Below are 19,016 nucleotides of genomic sequence, written 5' to 3'. Positions count from 1 at the left end.
GTAAAACTTGGGGTCTGAAACCTGCTGTGGTCCTATGGATATACACAGCACTAATCAGACCAATCATCACTTACGTCTCTGTAGTCTGGTGGCGCTGGAGCATGGTTAAGTCCACAATCCGGGAACTATACAGGCTGCAAAGAAGCGTATGTTTATGCATTACGAGTGCCATGAGTACAACCTCTGGGGATGCCCTAAATGCTATGCTTGATTTGCTACCCTTGGATCTTAAGATACAACAGGAAGCAATAAAAGCAATGTGTAGACTCCATAAATATGGTTTCTGGCACGAAGACGGAACTTCTTTAAGTTCCTATCTGAGCAGTATCCACTGTTTTTGGCACCTAAAGACGACCTGATACCCACAGTTTCATTTGGAAGGAAATTTGATGTCAGATTCTGATGTCAGCAATCCAGAATGCAGGGAGGTTTGACGGATATTTTCTTTATCGGTGAGTCCAAGAACGAAATATGGTCTGAAGTCGGATGGTACTTAAATTATAGTAATAAGTATCACTATATATATAATTGGTGCGTACACCCTTTTTGGGTGTTTGGACGAGCTCTTTCTCCTTTTTGTGGTGTGCGTCTTGATGTTGTTTCACAAATGGAGGGAGCTACAGTTTCAAGCCGACTCCGAACGGCAGATATTTTTATGAGGAGCGTTTTCATGGCAGAAATACACTCGGAGATTTGCCATTGCCTGCCGAGAGGCGACCGCTATTAGAAAAATGTTTTTCTTAATTTGGTGTTTCACCCCCTATGCTATGGGGGGAATTGCAACTGTTTTCCAAACAGAAGTTTTTGCCATCCTGAAAGTAGCCGAATGGATAATCGAGAGGAGATGGAGCGGTAAACAGATTGGAGTTTTCAGTGACAGTCAGGCTGCACTGAAGGCCCTGGAGAACGCGAGCAAACCTCAAAGATTGTTCAAGAATGTAAGAAAAAGCTTAATTCTGTTGCAAGACAGAATAGGCTTGTACGTATATGGATTCCAGGTCACTTCAGTGTTCAAGGAAACGAAATTTCCGATGAATTGACCAACCGTGGATCAGCGGTTCCCCCACAAGGGCCAGAGCCAATAATCGAAATCAGTTCTGCAGGAATCATGAATTGGATCAGCGATTATGTATGCAATCTACATAAAGAGCGATGGTCCGGTCTAGAACGCTGCAAAACTGTAAAGTGTTTTGTTACAAGTCCGAACAGAAAACTGTCAAACTTTCTACTAAAACTTGGAAGGAAAGACGTTCGGTTGATGGTCGGTATTATTACAGGACACAACCCATGGCGCCAGCATATGACCACCATTGGAATCATTGAGAACCCAATGTGCCTGTCGTGCTTGGAGGAGGCGGATAGCACTGAGCATTTTCTCTGTGAGTGTCCTGCCTTTGCTAGAGCACGCCTACGAGTTTCGGGTTCTGATGTCGTGAAAATGAGTAATATTCGTTCTCTAGAACTGGAGGATATTTACAAGTTTTTCCAAAAAATCTGGAAAATTCTCACAGGACTAACTATCTCTATCTCTGTCTCTATTCTTTCCTATCCCTTTCTCTGATACTTTTGTCCTTCCCTCCTTGACTGTCTACCCTCTTTACAGAGCTCTAAATGCAATGGGCTTTTTAGCCTGAGTGTTTAGGAGCTATCAAGTCTCCTGGTGCCCCTTTTCTCGACCTTTTCAACATTTCACATACGGGCAACTTTCGATTAGTTTCTCGTCTCAAGGCCATAGTCAAGGCAAAAATTGGTTATATCGAGCAAAAGTAAATTGATTCTTAATTTTGCCATATTTTCACACTTTTTTACTTTGAACTGAATAAAAGTAATTTGCCAAACTAAATTTGTGGCCTTTTTAATTGCCCTTTTAATATTTTTGATAAGGTTATCAAACAGCTTTGGCGCCAATTTATAATTGAGTAATAGTGAATACAGATTCATACAGAAAATGTATCATTACAGCGTGTAAGAGCAGAAATTTGTACATTCGAAGCATTTGTGTGTGACTATATATTTGCGCAGTTGGAGCAAACTATTTAGTATTCGATAAGAAATGCACAGTTGTATGTGCGGGTTCTACTACAGGCAGCCCAACCAGGTGTAAAAGTAGATATACAGCCGACAGTTTAGTTATAAATTGGCAGTCATCGGCTGCGGCAACGATAACGGTAATGAATATTGAATTGATTCTATACATACATATGTGTCTTATGTTTTATGTGTGTGAGTGACAATTGCATATTAATACAAAGTGATACTAAGTGAAACAATTTTGGCAACTCCTGCCTCTGTAAAATTAAATTTTAACGCAATAATGTTACCAAATAACGGTTCTTCTGATACAAAATTACCTATGGAATTGAATTTAAGTGAAAGCTCTATAGTGAATGAGGAGAGTACTCAACAGAGGACAAAATGTTGCTCCGTAAACTCTCCACAGGATACGCCAATGCTGCAACATGACTATGAGGCTGTGCTTGATATGATAGGTGTGATATCGAGCAGGTGGAGGAACGCGTCCTGTATATTAAATTATTATTATTTTCTTATCTATAAGGTTTCGGTCGTACGCAATGGATAATGTTACTGGTATGCGGCATGCTGTTGATGGTGCTAATTAATGAAACAATGGGCATGAGCATTATAACGATTGCTTCACAATGTGATTTTGCTACATCCTCAGTTGATAAGGCTGTCATGAATGCGGCTAGTTTCGTAGGTATGTAATAGTAAATTTTTACTTTTACTTTCAATATTTAATTACTGTGAAAAATAATTCAGTGTATAAACGCGAGAATTAACACAGCAGTTGAAAGTGGAGAAAAAATAAAGATAATTTTTCGAATTCATCGATACCAAAATACATACGTACATAAAGTTTTCGTATCAAAAGTGAGTGACTACTAGCTTTTTTTTAATTTTTAGAGCAGAGCAGCTGATTTGAGTTTTTTCTTTTATTTGGTCTCTAAATTGTCAAATTTTGTTTAAATTACTCCAAACTATCAATTTTCGTTTATACTATTGTAGTATATAGTATAGTATAGTATATATTTTCATATTTTACGGACAAATATATAAAAATTGCTCATGGAAGTATTATTTTCATAGACAAACGACGGACCCAAATAATTTTTTAGGTTTTAGTCTCTTGCATTCTTTAAATTCAATTCAACCGGGCTATTCGAGTCATGTTCTTCGATTTCGATGTAACTCAAATATGTTGCTCTCTGGTCAAAATAATGAGACACGTATTTTTTTGTTCGCCCTTAAAAATTTTCTTTCAAGATTTATCGGCAATTTTGTTTTTCGGCTCAAAATGGATTTTTTTTAATTATACAATATAAGAAATTTTTTTTTTAAGACTTAGTCCAAAATCAACCGATTTTAATGATTCTGTATGTATCTAAGACGAGTTCTTTTTGAGTAATGAATTTTTGAGTAAAAACCTGTTTCGCACTTTTTGTTTTTTGCAAAATAAAAAATGTTCAACAACTTTTTTGCAATTGATTCTACATGAAGTCGCTCGTGCAAGTAATGACGATCATTTTGAACCCAGAATCATTAAAATCGGTTCATTTTTGACTACGTTATGAGCATTTAAAAAAATGTTTCTTATATAATTAAAAAAAATCCATTTTGAGCCGAAAAACAAAATTGCCGATAAATCTTGAAAAAAATTTTTTTCGGGCGAACAAAAAAAATACGTGTCTCATTATTTTGACCAGAGAGCAACATATTTGAGTTACATCGAAATCGAAGAACATGACTCGAATAGCCCGGTTGAATTGTAATGGAAAGCATCCATGTAATTGGTATATGAAGAAAACGCCAAGATCAACGCAAATTTTGAGCCACTTTGTTACTTCAAATTTTCTAAAATTTGCGATTATAAAGTTTGTAATTTTGATGGAAATTTGTTAAAATTTTTTTTTAATTTGCACAGAGACTGAAAACTTCGATTTATATGCCGTTTGTAGGCAAATTAACTGTAAGTTCAGCTTTGAATGCCAACTCAAATCTCCGAGTGTGCATTTTTTTCTATATGACTAAGTCTACAACACATACCAATCTGGGGAAGTCTGAATTAAAATTGTTTTTGTTGCACACTGTTATAAATGAATGTATCTACTACTTACTTCTAATACAACCTAAATTATGCCAGTAACAAAATCGGTGCCTAATTGATATTCAATTTATTCTCAAACTATACTTTGTAAGTACAAATTAAAATTTATTATATTATATGTTATATAAGTGGTTTTTGTCAGATTTTAATAACATGTAATCTGGTATAGCTTTGTAATGCTTTTCATTGGGGGGAGATTTTTAAGTGGCGGGTCCCAAACCCAGCGCACAACCAGCTATCCTGGAATGCTTCACCTTCTCACCTTAGCTCGCTCCCGAACGGGTGTTCGGCAGCTATCCAGAGGATACATGGGCTAATCCCGGACGTTGTGAACTGCTTAAGGGGGGAACCTGGTTTATGAGGTCTAAAAATTGCATCTCTTCGGGATTTTGTTTTTTAAGGAAAAAATTAATTTAGCACTGCAAAGTTTTTTTTTATCTTTTAATGAACATTTAAAAAGTATAAAAAAATTTTGTACTGGGTAAAATAAGTTGAAAAAAATGTTTAACATAGAAATTAGTAAAGCGCTGCAACGCTGGAGTTTCCAACTGGCGTACAAGATACAGCTCGTAATTATTATCTAAAGCAAAAAATTCAAATGGATTTCTAATTATCATGATTTTCTATTCTAGATGAACTAAGAAAACTGAGAAAAATTCCAAAATTTCAACTTTTTGGAGGTTTTAAAGAAAAAAATGCCTTTCTATAAAAAAAAAATTCACTTCAACTTGGTATAAAAATCTTCAAAAATTTTTTTTATCTACTTTGTTAGTTCAAATAGAAGAGAATTTAATATTGAAGGGAACAAGCTATGATTCATATCAAAAGGTTCATTAGTTTTTTTTTTCATTCTTGTACGCCAATTTAAAGAAATCATAAAAATGAAAAGTCGAGAAAAGAAGATAAAGTTTGTACTATAGCTGCCCGGTCACAGCGTAACTACCTAACGATCGTCTACCTTTGGCTTTGTATCTACGGAAATATTGAGAATTAGGCTCTGTAACTTTGTGTGAATATTCTGAAACATATTAGGAATCGCTTAAAACGAAAAAAAAAATTGAGTTTTTTGACCTTATAAACCAGGCTCCCCCCTTAAACCATATGCAGAAGAATCGTCCTGGCCACTCTCAAGTGAATGGCGATCAGTAACTTTCCCCACTTGCGAGGACTTCTACACATGGAACCATTCTCCTAGATTCTGCGTAAGATTTTTGGACCTTTGCCGTTGCCAATGGCGAATATCCAAGGCGATGGAACGATGAGCTGTATGAGCTTTACGACGACATAGACATAGCGCAGCGGCTACGTTGGCTGAGTCATGTCGTCCGAATGGATTCAAATGCTCCGGCTTTGAAAGTATTCGATGCGGTACCAGCTGGTGGTAGCAGAGGAAGAGGAAGGCCTCCTCTGCTTTGGAAAGATCAGGTGGAGAAGGACTTGGCTTCCCTTGGTGTGTCCAATTGGCGCTGGTTAGCACGAGAAAGAAACGACTGGCGCGCTTTGTTAAACTCGGCCAAAATCGCGGAAGCGGTTATTGCGCCAATTAAGAAGAAGAATTTGGTATAGCATGCAGATTTGGCATATTTCAATATATTTTCTTGGTGAAGCCACATAAACCCTAAAATGTGTGCTTTCTGTTCTTTCTTAAATTTGAGTAACTTTTTTCATTAGTTCATAATAAATGGTTGTTTTTGCAATTTAAAAACGATAAATATTATATGGAAGGTAGATGTGACGAAAATTATGATTGACAAGAATTATATAACTAAAATTGTTCAAACCTTCGGTGCCTCTCTTCTATATTTGTGATCTTATCTGACTAAAAATGCGAATAATATAGTCCTTTAATACTTCATTGGCGGCTCGTTTTTGGCAGGATCTAGACTTGAGATCATATTCACGAAGTTCTTTTTTTCAAAGTTTGACGAACTGGTATTTAATTGCATAGTAAATTTAAAATATTTCCAGACGTGTGTCACCAGAACTGAAATTTAGATCTCCCATCAGTACGATCTAAAAGCTAAAAACACATTTACATAACATTTTTGGAAAATGGGCTCGACACTGCTCGGAATTGCGTATGCATATATCGCAAAATCAGTACATTCAATTTAATATTTAATACCTCAAAAACATAAATTTTCATCTACATACGTGTAACTTCTATTTTTTGAAAGAACAACACCTATCGACGACACTTAACTAATTGAAAAAGCTTGTAAGAGTACACACACCAACTCAGAAAATTGTGAGTGCATAGAAAACGAGCACACCAATGTGTATGTGCATACTAGGTGGCGCAAAATTAATTACCCTATCGGAAGATTTAAATTTTTTTGCAAATGACGTCATATTTGACATCTCCCAACTAGACAGCTGCAGAATACAAGCAGACAAACAATCAGCAAGTAGCACATCACATAAAATCACTTTGTTTTTATTTAATAAAAAGGCTATTCAAAAATAAAATTGGATGACTAATTTTACGCCATCTTGCATAAATCGTTTATTCTCTTACAATAACCAAAGAAATCCAATTTCCAAGCTTTGTGTAAATTAAGAAAAAAATCAACAAATTTCCATCGAAATTTTTAATTAGAGTTTCTAGAAAAATTTCCAGCAGATATCATAGTTTTACAGCCCATTCCATTTTGGTACAAAAAAGTTTAAATGGGAAGTGGCTCAAAAATCACGTGATTTTTTAAAATGTTTTAGTTTAGTGGTCCTTTGATTTTCTTCATTTAACGCATACTCGAAATTTTTTTATAAATCCAAGTCCAAACTTTGTGCAAGAGTCCTGCAAATTCGACGAATTGTCATCAAAGCTTTAAACCTTTTAATCAGAACTTTTCCATATAACGAATGATTCACTTTTTTGTATGGAAGATAACAGTCAACTCCTTCAGTAAAATAAATGTAAAAAATCAAGGCTATTTTTGAGGCACTTCAAACTTTCACTTTATAACAAAATTTTGGAACATTTTCTATAAAACTGTATACTTGAAATTTTTCTAAAAATTATGATTTTAATGAAAATTTGTAATTTTTTTTTAGATTTGCACAAAGCTTGGAACTTGATTTTAGATACCTTTTGTAAGGGCATGAAATATATTTTCATAAAAAGCCATTAAAATTAAATAAGAAACAAATAAATTGTCAATAAGCCCTTCAGTTATTTAACGTAATGTATGTATATGTAATAAAGAAGATTGTTCTTAAAACCTGCATTATTTGACATTAATATATTTGAGTGCTGTCTTAAATTGAATGAATGAAATTATGCGCATCCCCTAATCAAATTCATAATAACTGTACCGTGGCGAAGCAACTAATTATTGTAAACTGAAAATTTTTTTTCACATATACATGCACATACATCCACATATACTAGTAAATCTTACATACTTAAATAAATGGTACTTAAATGGTTTGCTTCAGTTAGTGCTTTTGTTGGAGTTTAAGACTTACCTGTAGTCGCTACCGCCGAAACGAAAAGAAACGATATATTTATGTGAAATGAATATACGAGGGTTGCCTTTCATATTTTGCACCCAATAATGAAAGCACAATAAAGTAATAATGAAAATGGATTCATTGTTTTTTTTTCAAGATATTCTCTATGGAGGTTAATACAATTTTGCAGTCGCTTGAAACAATTTTCAAAGCACTTTTGCTACTCAGAAGGGGATATCACCAAAACGAGCTGTTTAAAGGCTTCAACAGTTTCTTCAGGCGTTGAAAAACGTTTACTATAATACGATTAACATTAGGTGCAAAAGCAGAGCTATAAGGCGGATGATCCATTAATTTGAGTACTCAAAAACTCGATACGTGCGAGCTCGCATTGTCTTGCTGAAGGATTTTGCGAAAACTTCTAGCAAACAAGTGGTGTTGTACCATTCAGAAATGACTGTTTTAAGCTTCTCTGCTGATACAATTACGAAATAACCAGTGTTTCTGAAAAAAAACAGGCTATCATTTGCTTTTAAAATAAGGTTTCAAACACTGTAAATGTTAATTTATAGAAGCAATAAATAATGGGGTCAATAAAAAAAAAAATTTGTTTGAGGTGCTTCTTCCGGCGAACAACTTTTGTTGAATTAAGTTCGTTTGGGAACTCTGTTTTGGAATGCTGTCTCTGGCTTACAACATAAATCCAAGGCTCATCACCTCTTACAATATAACAGACGTGCTTTGAATTACCGCAGCTGAGATTCTTCAAGATTTCTTTACACCAATCGATACGAGTTAGTTTTTGGGATATTGTCAAATTATGTGGTATCCATTCTTATTTACGATGAAAAAATATTGAATGTGTGCTGGTGCCCTTGCTCAAGGATGTTTTTATCTCGCGATATGTCACATGCCGATTTTGCGTTACCAATTGATGATCTTCACAAAATATATCCTGCAAGGATCGACACCCAAGCTGGAATTCGTTGTACCAGTGTTTCACAGTGACTGAGTGTGGTGCTTCAACACCAAAAGTCGAAGTAAGTTGATCACTGTAATAAAACATCTTACAAAAAATTTCACGAGTTAAGTCCATCTTTTGGGCGAGCTGAATTTTTCAATTCACTGAAAACAGAACAAATGAAGCTCGTAAGTGAAAGCGCTATATGCAAGTTTATGCTAAAAAATACCAAACTTTTCGATAAGAACATCAAAACACAGCTCATAAAATTACAGTTTATCATCAAATTTCAGCGTAATGTTGCAAAGGTGCAAAATATAGAAGGCAACCCACGCAACATTCCCTCATTCTGAAATACCCGCGTGTCTGCAAATACCGTATGAATACGAGTACAATGACTGATTAAAATTCGTAAAAGTTTCATTACCTTATTGTTGTTAAAGATCAATTATCAAATTACATACATATGTATGTAAATACATACATATATATGCATAATTTGTGTGAATTAATCAGTGCAGCTTACAAAATGTAATGGATCCATGGCCTGGAACATGAATTGACGCATGATGAATTGACATGATGAATTGACCGTCATGCGACATATTCGTATTGTAGTAACCACCTGTTTGATATTACATACCATATTTCTCCATTCAACTCACATAAACGACGAGTTGATGTTGCTAATTGAGTTGATGAACTACGGCGCAAACCATGCAAACGATGACGAACTTGCTAAATCGAATATCAGGACGTTAGCCATGAATGAGTCAGTAAGCAAAGGTATTTCATGCAAGCGCGAGACTCGATTTAAGTTCACTTCATACCTTTGCTGTGGGATTTGCATCATATTAAAAGAAAGCATATATATATTTAATTGGCGCTTACGCCCTTCGAAATAAAATTGCACTCTTAGATTTCGTTTCAGGTAAATTCTTACTTTTGCTACATATGACAATCATGAATTTACCAACTATTTTGGGTGAGTCCCTCACAAAAAATTTATTCTGATGTAGTGTCAAATTTTGCTAGGTGATCCCCCTGCTTATTGCCGTCATGTCTTATTACATACTCAGCCAAATTACCATATTATTGGATCTTAGTGTGTCTTGGTCAGCTATTACATATTTTTGTAAAGTATTTGGGTTCATTCGAACGAATCTTCGAAGTATGTATTTTGTCCAGTGGCGTTTTCAGGGCGTTTTTTAAATTGTTAAACGCGAACACACCTTTTTAACCCAAGGTGTCCATGCAAATTCTTATTGATGTTCGTCATACCAATGCCCAAGAAAGCTTCAATCGCGCGGTATGTGACATGACGATATTTTTCAATCCCTTCGCGCACAACATTGATATTTTCTGGCACAACAACTGATTTTGGACAACTTTCCCCGGAATTCGTTGCGAACAGCAACCACGAGAAAGTTCATTTATGTGCTAAAGAATGGTGCTTGCTCACCATATAATGATTTTACGTATTTTTATATTGTTAAATTACGTCGAAAATTGTGAAAATTGTGTTCACGGTTTAGCTCTATTTTTTTGTCGAGACGAACTTTGAAAGCCTCTGTAGAACATACAATACTAATATGGCTCACATATTCTGTAAAATGCATCAAACTTCTCCAGAAACGTCAAATGACACGCAATACTAGAACTGCCCAAGGTCAGAAATATAAATAGCAACTGTCGCATGAACGGAACAGCTGTTTATTATTGCCAAGATCTTCTTATCAGTTTGTGTTTTTGTTTACATAGTACGCTTCCAGCCGGCATCCCATATGCACAACGTCTACGCTCCCAAATTAAGTATGTAATAATGTAATCAAGTAGCATCGAATGTTCTTTTACTCATAAATTGAAACAGATGTGGTCGATCGCTTGTGAGAAAGTAGTTAGAGCTCTTGGTAAAAGTTTCTCGTTTTTTTATTATTTTGTTAAATAGCTGGCAAATAGTAGGCAATTCTCGATAAATACATATTATAGCGTCGGTATAGAAAATATTGAGGTAATAATGCGACCGGTTTTAATTACTAACGTGGCAGATCATTTTATTAAGATATAGCTCTCAACTAATAAGTCCAATGCTAAGTTTTGGGCCTCGGAATTTCCAAGGATTCAATATGTAACACATTAAAGGAAGATTATGCGTTTAAGTTAAGTTAAGCTTGTCAATAAAATGTTATCTGATTCAGTTCTCCCGCTATAAAGTTCATCTAATCAACAGAGGAACTTATTCATATGTATGTACATAAATATATTGAATAGTTTTGCCATATTGTGGTCAAGAAAATACTAGATTAGTCCTTTTTTTCGCAGCTGAGGAAGCTAAGTAAATAAGATACAATTTAACCAAATGCTAAGGAAAATATTATCATACTTGGTTTTCTATTTGTGGATTAACCTGAGCACACTTAGAATCCATTTCGGGGACATATCCTGGCCACGCAGGTAGCCAGATTCCGTTTATGTGGAATTTTTTCTATGGGATACCTCAAAAGTAAAGCCTATGAAGCAAACCCAGGGACCATCTCAGCACTAAAAGAAAATATCGTTTGTTCAACATTTTCATTTCTACCATTTGAAGTATTCTTTCGTGTAACTTTTTTATAGGCCAGCATTCGGCTCCATATAAAAGAGTGGGACGCACGGCGGTTTTATATAATATATTTTGCCTTTTGGAGGAAATGAAATTCTTTTTACACTTAGCACTGCTTATTTTTAGTCCACTGATTGAGTGGGGCTTGGATATCATTCACATCTTCTCTCACTAGCACAATGTCGTCAGCGTACAGTATGAACCACGGGACATAGCGTTGAATGCTGGCGGTTATGTAGTCAATGACGAAGTTGAATAGAAGAGGGTTCAATGCGTTACTCTTGTGTGCACCCACTTTTCCGGCTAACTCATCGCTATCGCAAGCTGTTGCTCTAACCTTTGTGGTTGTGTTGCCTGACGTATATTGCTTTGACGTACTATTCAAGTACTTTCCGCGCTCTAAGAGCCTGCCATATAAGTTTGCGGGTTACTCTATCGAACGCTTTTTCCAGATCAATAAAAATAAATAGAGTTTTTTTTTTATTTTCTCTGTACTTTTCCATTAGTATTCTTATTGTGTGGATAGCATCTGTTGTAGACTTGCCTGCTTTGAAGCCACAGTGTTTCTTACGGATTTGTATCAACTCACATAGCCTATCATTTATGACTCGTTCCCAAATCTTACAAAAAAAAATGACTTATAAACTTAATGCTTCTGAAGTTACCACAGCCTCCCACGTCACCTTTGTTCTTATAGAATGGTACGATCTAGCTGTAGTGCCAGCTCTTTGGGGTTTTCCCTATAGTATGTCATTAAATAAGGATTTTGGGAAGCTGATGCTCGTTGGACTCAACCTCGGTTGGTATGTTATTAGGCGCTGTTGCTTTAGCTAGCGTTGCTTTTAGCTAGCGCTTGTTAAATCTTTTCTGATGTTAATTTCGGAATGGGGCCGCCGACTTATGGTAGTTTTAAGATTGGTTTACTTGAGTATTCTTCGTTGAGAAATTCATTGAAATATTTCTTCCGTATGTTGCAAGTTTCAATGTCAAATATTAACAGCTCACCATTTAGATTTTTAATAAATTTGGTCGTTTTTATGGCCACGGTGTATCCATGCCTAAATTTTGCAACACTAAAGATTTCTTTGCCATTCTTTGCGGCAGCAAGGTGCTCATCTGTGGTACTTTCTTTCGATTGTGGGACTGCTTTATTTGCTTATTTTTTAGCGGCAACATAAATATTATATTTTTGTCGGTTTCTGAACTTGTTTGCTGCCAACTTCTGTATTATACATTAACTTTTTAGTAGAGAGTTTTTCTCTCACTGCGTTGTTCAGAGGGCCCTATAAAAATTTATTTAAATAACTTTTTTTAATGTAGCATAGGGTAAAATTTTTTGGCCATTTATGAAAGGAAATTAAAAGAAGGGATCAAATACCAAATTTGCGGGAAAATCCCTTTTTTCCTATAGGAATTCATTCTTAATTTTCAAAGCGTTGACGTTCAGGGTAAATATCATATTACTGAAAATATAAGTGTCTCATTTTCTTGGCCATAGAACAAATTTAAGAGGTATCATCAAGAAAACAAATTTTCTTTTTAGGCCAATCTAATGCACATACCCATATACATTTATACATATTTATATCAGTGTTAATATCTCTTACTATAATATACATACTTATATGACGTTTTTAATTTTTCTCAGGTATTGGATTGTGTTCATACGTTTGGGGCTATCTCAGCGACACAACAGGACGGCGGACAGTATTGCTTTATTCAACAGTTGGAGCAACGCTCTTCTCGACCATATCCATGTTCATACCCAACTACTGGGTTTACGTATTTATGCGATTCGTTGTTGGCCTTTTGTAAGTATGCAAGGTGTACCTATAATAAAATATAATGTTATTCATTTCATAAAGGCATATCTAATTTTTTTTTTCAATAATGTTGAGTCTTTCTCTTAAAAGCATTGCAGGCCCTTCCAGTACAACTTATGCATATTTGGGAGAATTTTACACAACGCGTCATTGTGCGGTAGTTCTCAATTATGCCAGTCTGTTTGTAGGCATAGGAATGGTGTACGTACCGGGTAGGTTTGAATTCGTTTGATAATTCAATAATAACATTTGTAGATATGTTTGTATGAAAAGTATTTTATTCTTACATTAACAGCCATTGCTTGGTTGGTACTGACTATGGATTGGTCCCTTCATATAAGTGAAAATTTCACTTTTCGGCCATGGCGTGTTTTAACGCCTTTTTATTTATTACCGGGTCTCATAGCAACTGTGGTATTAACAGCACTACCAGAGAGTCCCAAATTACTTTTATCATTGGGTAAAGATGAAGAAGCACTGACAGCTGTTAATTGGATTTGTAGGCGTAATACTGGTAAAGATTTGAAGCAGTTAGGTGTGGAAAAATTAAGGGCCGAAGAAACAATGGAAGTAGACAAAAAGTTTTTAAGAAGCAAGTCGTGGTAAGAAAAAAAGTATATAAATATATATGTATTCAAATTCCTACACACATATTGCATATTTGATATCTTACCAAATTTAAGATACCTTTTGAAATTTCACCTTTATTATAGAGACTTTCGAAAAGTATTTCCTATTGCAATATATTTTCTTGGCTTGTGTCTTTGGGTTGACGAAATGAAAAAAAATAATATACTTTCAATCTTACTCGTAACTCAAAATCCAAATAAATTAAGAGCAACTGTTTTCTGTTGGAAGGAATTCGTTTCGTTCTTGGTCAAAAATTCTCGGATAATGATGCCACGGTACGACGGTGTGTTTTCGTGGTGCTAAATCCACGAGTTGTTTTCACACCAACGTCATACTTCACGTAAACGTCTTGTAGCACCCAAATTATAGTCCTTATTAACTATATGATCTTCTCGTGGGGAACAATATCGTTGTAATCCATAAAAACCGTGAGCATCCTCGATGGACTCACGATCTTCATGCCACTTGTAAGCGGCTGTTTTCTTTAGAGTAACATTGTCGAAACAGTTTTCCAACATTTTTACGCAAAATTTAATACAAAATCGTTGTTACGAATTCAAATCCATTTTTAAAACTGTAAAAAATCGAAAAGACGTGCAGGTATAGATTTACTCAAAACGGCGTAACTTTTATAAATATTAAGCAATGACGATAAATGGTAGAAATGTAGGTCACAGACGTGGTAACCTAATAAAAAAAAACTAAAATAAGTTGGCTTAGAGCGTCACCAGGCGGTTGTTCCGGGAACTTTTTGATCAAGGTGGCAAAGCCGGTGCCAATTAAAACGTACTTTACTCGCTTTCTTCAGTGCTTATTTATTTTCTTCTATCATCTTTCACTATGAATTCATTACCTCAACCTCACAAGTGACAGAGCACGATCCTCGAAAGTCTCCAATGGCAGATTTTATGAGAGTAGGAGAAAAGCCTACCCTTTTTCTGTTTTTTTTTTGCAATTCGTGAAAAATTCTGTGAGGAAATTTAAACTGCTATATAGTAGACTTAATGGTACTGCAATGGGTGCGATAATTATTGAAGAAGCCATATCGAATTTTTATTCAGTATTGTTCCGAAATCCATATCTCAGAAATGTATATGTAAAGAGCTCTTGGATCAAGGACAATTAGGTTATACTTTTGCAAAAATGATAACAATCGAAGTGTTGCCATCAAGACCCACTGGTGCCTGAGATTGTCCGAAAGAACTCTGCTTTCAGTAGGATATTTTTTTATTTATTTTTTATTGACTGTTGGGTTCGGTAATAATATTGCCACCTCCACAAGCTGATCTGTTCATTGGCGTCCAAAATTATGGGATTTGAAGCCTCTGTCTGCCAGTTTTTGTAACTGGCGGCAAAAAAAAAATGTTATTGGTTTAAATAGGAATTCTTACCAAAAGCACGCAACATGGGATCTCCACGGTCAACACACCTTTTCGTTCCCCCCAACCTTCTTCAAAACCAATACCAAGCCTTTAAAACACAACGCACCGTGTAATGTCGTATTATCGAAGAAAACATTTTAACAAAATTAACAACTGCTAACACTGGCCTGACTAATAGCACAAAATGGTGACTTGTGCTACCTCCCATTATTATCTTATTTTGATATACGTCTTGGTGTTATTCCAGAGTCTAAACCGACTCCGAATGGCAAATGAATTTTTGAGGATCTTTTTCATGACAGAAATATACTCGGAGGTTTGCCATTGCCTGCCGAGTGGCGGCCGCTATTAGACAAAAGTTTTCTATTATTTGATGTTCAGTCACGGAAATTCGAACCTTCGCACTTCCGGATGGTAGTCACGCACCCACCCATTCGGCTACGGCGGTCGCATAAACATGGTTTTTGAAAAGTAAACAATGTGGTGTTATTGGTTCCTGCAGAAGAAGGTTCACTCATTTCCCACATTGATGATTGTTTGTTATTGACGTCCGATATTAAACATTTCTTAGAACATTTAAGGCATTCAGACGGCCGACATAGCCAATATATGTCCGGCATGTGAAGGCATTGTGCATGATATAATTCCCATCTTAGCATCTCCGCTTAAATTTACTTATTTAACACCTTTCCCGTTTTGGTGCCGGCTCATCGAAGCTTTCTCTTTCCTGGGCTAAGGGTAAGACGAAAATTAAAAAAAATTGGTTATTTGGTTTTGGTTGAAATCAACCCACCTTAGGGAATTGACGTCTCGAAAATGCGGTGCAAGGTGATTGAACGATAAAAGTGTTGTCCGTGGGTTTTGTAGTAGTAGCTTATTAAAGTCAGCGACCACCGAAGCCCAATGGGTTGGTGTATGACTACCATTCGCAAGTGCATGGAATTAAAGCCCCGGGCATAAAACACCAAATGATGGGGGAAACAGGCAATAGCAAACCTCCGAGAATATTTGTGCCATTGTGCCATGAAAAAGCCCCTCATAAAGAACCACCTGCGTTCGGAGGCGGCATATCATTGTAGGTTCCTCCATTTGTAGAAAAATAAAACCAAAAACAAATAACAAATAGGAGGACAAGCTCGGCAAAATACTCAATAACGGGTGCAAGTGCCATTTATATAATATAATATATAATTATACATATTAAAGCCAGTTCTATACACATTAAAACAAGAAAAATGTATCTTTTAAATTAACTTTAACTTTTTTATTATTAAAGCTATGATACAATTAAGCATATTTGGCTGGAAACTCGTCCGTTACTGCGTCGTCCATATGTTTTAAATTTCATGATATGCTGCACGTGTATGAGCGGCATGTTTTTCAGGTAATTTTATCTTCTGAAGATGTGTGGGTACTAGGGATGCCATTATACAAGGAATAGCTGATTATGGAATCTCTTGGGATTCCAGAATTGGGTCTGGGATACAATTTTGTTTTGAATAACATAAATATGTTGTAATAGTCGTGTTCCGTTCGCCATGCATTAGCGAGTGGCGAATAAATAAAGTAACTGGCATAAATAAACATACATTGGCAGCACTGGAAATATCTACCAAAAATAACATTTATTTGGTAGTACTCAATGAGTATTAGTAACGAAACTTGCCTAATTTCAGAAAAGAATAAAGAATAAACTCCGCAGAACAAACAGAATAAATCATTTATGGCCAAAAAGTCATACGGAAAATTGTCTCTAATTTATTTTTTAATTTTTCGTCACGGTATACAAAATTATAACCTTGCGGCTTATTACCTTCTATGACAAATCTTTCTTACACTTAAATTAAAAAAAAATTATAAATTTTCACGGGATTCATATCAATCAATACCGAAATTTTGCTTACATAAAAACTTTTAGATTCTGGAATATTAGGATTGGTATCCCTAGTATTTAAGTATTTAAACCCAATGAGAATCTATTTGATTTAAGCTAATTAAGTATAATTATATTTTTTCAGCTCTACCGGCATGGCTCTTTGGTTTTCAGAAATTCAAAACAGAGTTAGCTCAAATGCAGATGGGAGAACATTAACTATCTGCGAGTTGATAACTCAATCAAATGGTGACTCAGTTAACAATTCTACAAAGGTTTGTAAATCATTATTAATTATACCTGATGCTTTCCATTTCAATTCAACCGGGCTATTCGGGTCATGTTCTTCGATTTCGATGTAACTCAAATATGTTGCTCTCTAGTCAAAATAATGAGACACGTATTTTTTTGTTCGCCCGAAAAAAATTTTTTTCAAGAGTTATCGGGAATTTTATACTTCGGCTCAAAATCGATTTTTTTTCATTATATAAGAATTTTTTTCCTTTTTAAACGCTCATAACTTAGTCAAAAATGAACCGATTTTAATGATTCTCGAAGCGAAATGATCGTCATTACTTACACGAGCGACTTCATGTAGAAACAATTACAAACAATTTGTTGAAAATTTTTTATTTTCCAAAAAACAAAAAGTGCGAAACAAGTTTTTTACTCAAAAATTCATTACTCAAAAACAACTCATTTTAGCTACTGGGCATTCAGCTCAATTGAAGTTTGAGGTGTTCTCTTGATTTGGAAAAAGTTATAAAAAAAAAAATACACTTTTTGAAATATTGAATTTCAAAAAAAATTTCAATTTTTTGTCTTTTTTGCTAAATAAAAAATTTTCAACTACTTTATTGCAATTTTTGTACATTAAGTCGCTCATGTAAGTAATGAAGATCATTTTGAGCCCAGAATTATTAAAATCGGTTCATGTTTGACTAAGTTATGGGCATTTAAAAAATTTTTTTTCTTATATAATTAAAAAAAATCGATTTTGAGCCGAAAAACAAAATTGCCGATAACTTTTGAAAAAAATTTTTTTCGGGCGAAAAAAAAATACGTGTCTCATTATTTTGACCAGAGAGCAACATATTTGAGTTACATCGAAATAGAAGAACATGACCCGAATAGCCCGGTTGAATTGAAATGGAAAGCATCACCTACAATTTAAATTAAAATTTATGTGTCTGGTAAAGTCGCGGGAAGCCTTGAGGAATAGTTGTTGCTTGTCTACAAAGGTTCCAGAATGTGATTGGGCCAGTTAGGTGGCCCTGCGTCGAGGTGCTTCGAATTTTTCATTATATTCCTATTTGGCTTATTTAGAATATAAATTTAACAAGTAAAGGGTTTTCCAATAAGAGGCCTTATTTTGTTATTCTAAGAAAAATGCTATTTGCTACGAATTGCAAAGTGGCTGCCCTATGTCCTCGATAGCCTCACGAATTCCATCTTTGAGATCTTGAATCGACCCTGGGCTGTTGGCGTAGACCTTCTCTTTCACGTGGTCCCAAAGAAAAAAGTCACAAGGTGTTAAATCACAAGCTCTCGGTGGCCAATTGTGATCACCTCTTCGAGAAATAACACGGTCCGAAAACTTTTCCCGTAAAAGATCAATGGTTCCGTTGCTTGTGTGGCGCGTAGCGCTGTCTGGTTGAAAATAAACGTTGTCCAGAACAATACCATCCAATTCCGGCCATAAAAAATCGTTAATCATCTCTCGATAGCGCAATCCATTCACCTGTAACACCTGTTATTGGAAAGCCCTATAACATTAACTCGAAAATTACCAAATTTATTCATATTTAGTAGATACTTAAAAATATGAACCCAAAATATATGAATGCAAAATATGAAACCAATAGAGAGCGCTGGATCTGGAAAATTCGCATGCTCATTACCAAACTTAGAAACACCTGAATCTCAACTGAAATCCAGATTATGAAGCAAAGTTGCTCAAATGATTGCTTTAACATTTGCTATTTTATAAAATATTCTCAATCACTAAACAACTGAATTTTTAATGTGATATTGTTAGTGAAGAAAATGTTGTTTGTTGTCGTTTAAATTTATGAAAAAAGTTTTGTGAAAATCTTAGTAAAAAGTTCTTAAGATACATACAGTTCTTGTTATTGAATTGGAAAATCAAGGGATGATCCTACAATT

The 19,016-nt window shown here is 35.1% G+C and overlaps 1 protein-coding gene across 1 annotated transcript in view; it reads left to right on the top strand.

Annotated features, from left to right (window-relative positions):
• The first annotated feature begins 2,192 nt into the window (after positions 1 to 2,192).
• The window catches only part of LOC129253032 (synaptic vesicle glycoprotein 2B), an 18,494-nt gene continuing 1,670 nt past the window's right edge, over positions 2,193 to 19,016 (top strand). Inside the window, exons 1-7 of the mRNA XM_054891257.1 lie at positions 2,193 to 2,489; positions 2,558 to 2,719; positions 12,791 to 12,953; positions 13,056 to 13,177; positions 13,261 to 13,567; positions 16,254 to 16,361; positions 16,996 to 17,125. Coding sequence (XP_054747232.1) covers positions 2,315 to 2,489; positions 2,558 to 2,719; positions 12,791 to 12,953; positions 13,056 to 13,177; positions 13,261 to 13,567; positions 16,254 to 16,361; positions 16,996 to 17,125 — 1,167 coding nt within the window. The 5' untranslated portion in view covers positions 2,193 to 2,314. The remainder of the gene's footprint in view (positions 2,490 to 2,557; positions 2,720 to 12,790; positions 12,954 to 13,055; positions 13,178 to 13,260; positions 13,568 to 16,253; positions 16,362 to 16,995; positions 17,126 to 19,016) is intronic.

The sequence above is a fragment of the Anastrepha obliqua genome, chromosome 1 (assembly GCF_027943255.1).
Source record: "Anastrepha obliqua isolate idAnaObli1 chromosome 1, idAnaObli1_1.0, whole genome shotgun sequence".
NCBI lineage: Eukaryota > Metazoa > Arthropoda > Insecta > Diptera > Tephritidae > Anastrepha > Anastrepha obliqua.
Note: the sequence above shows the minus strand (reverse complement) of the source record. Positions and strands in the feature narration are given on the sequence as shown.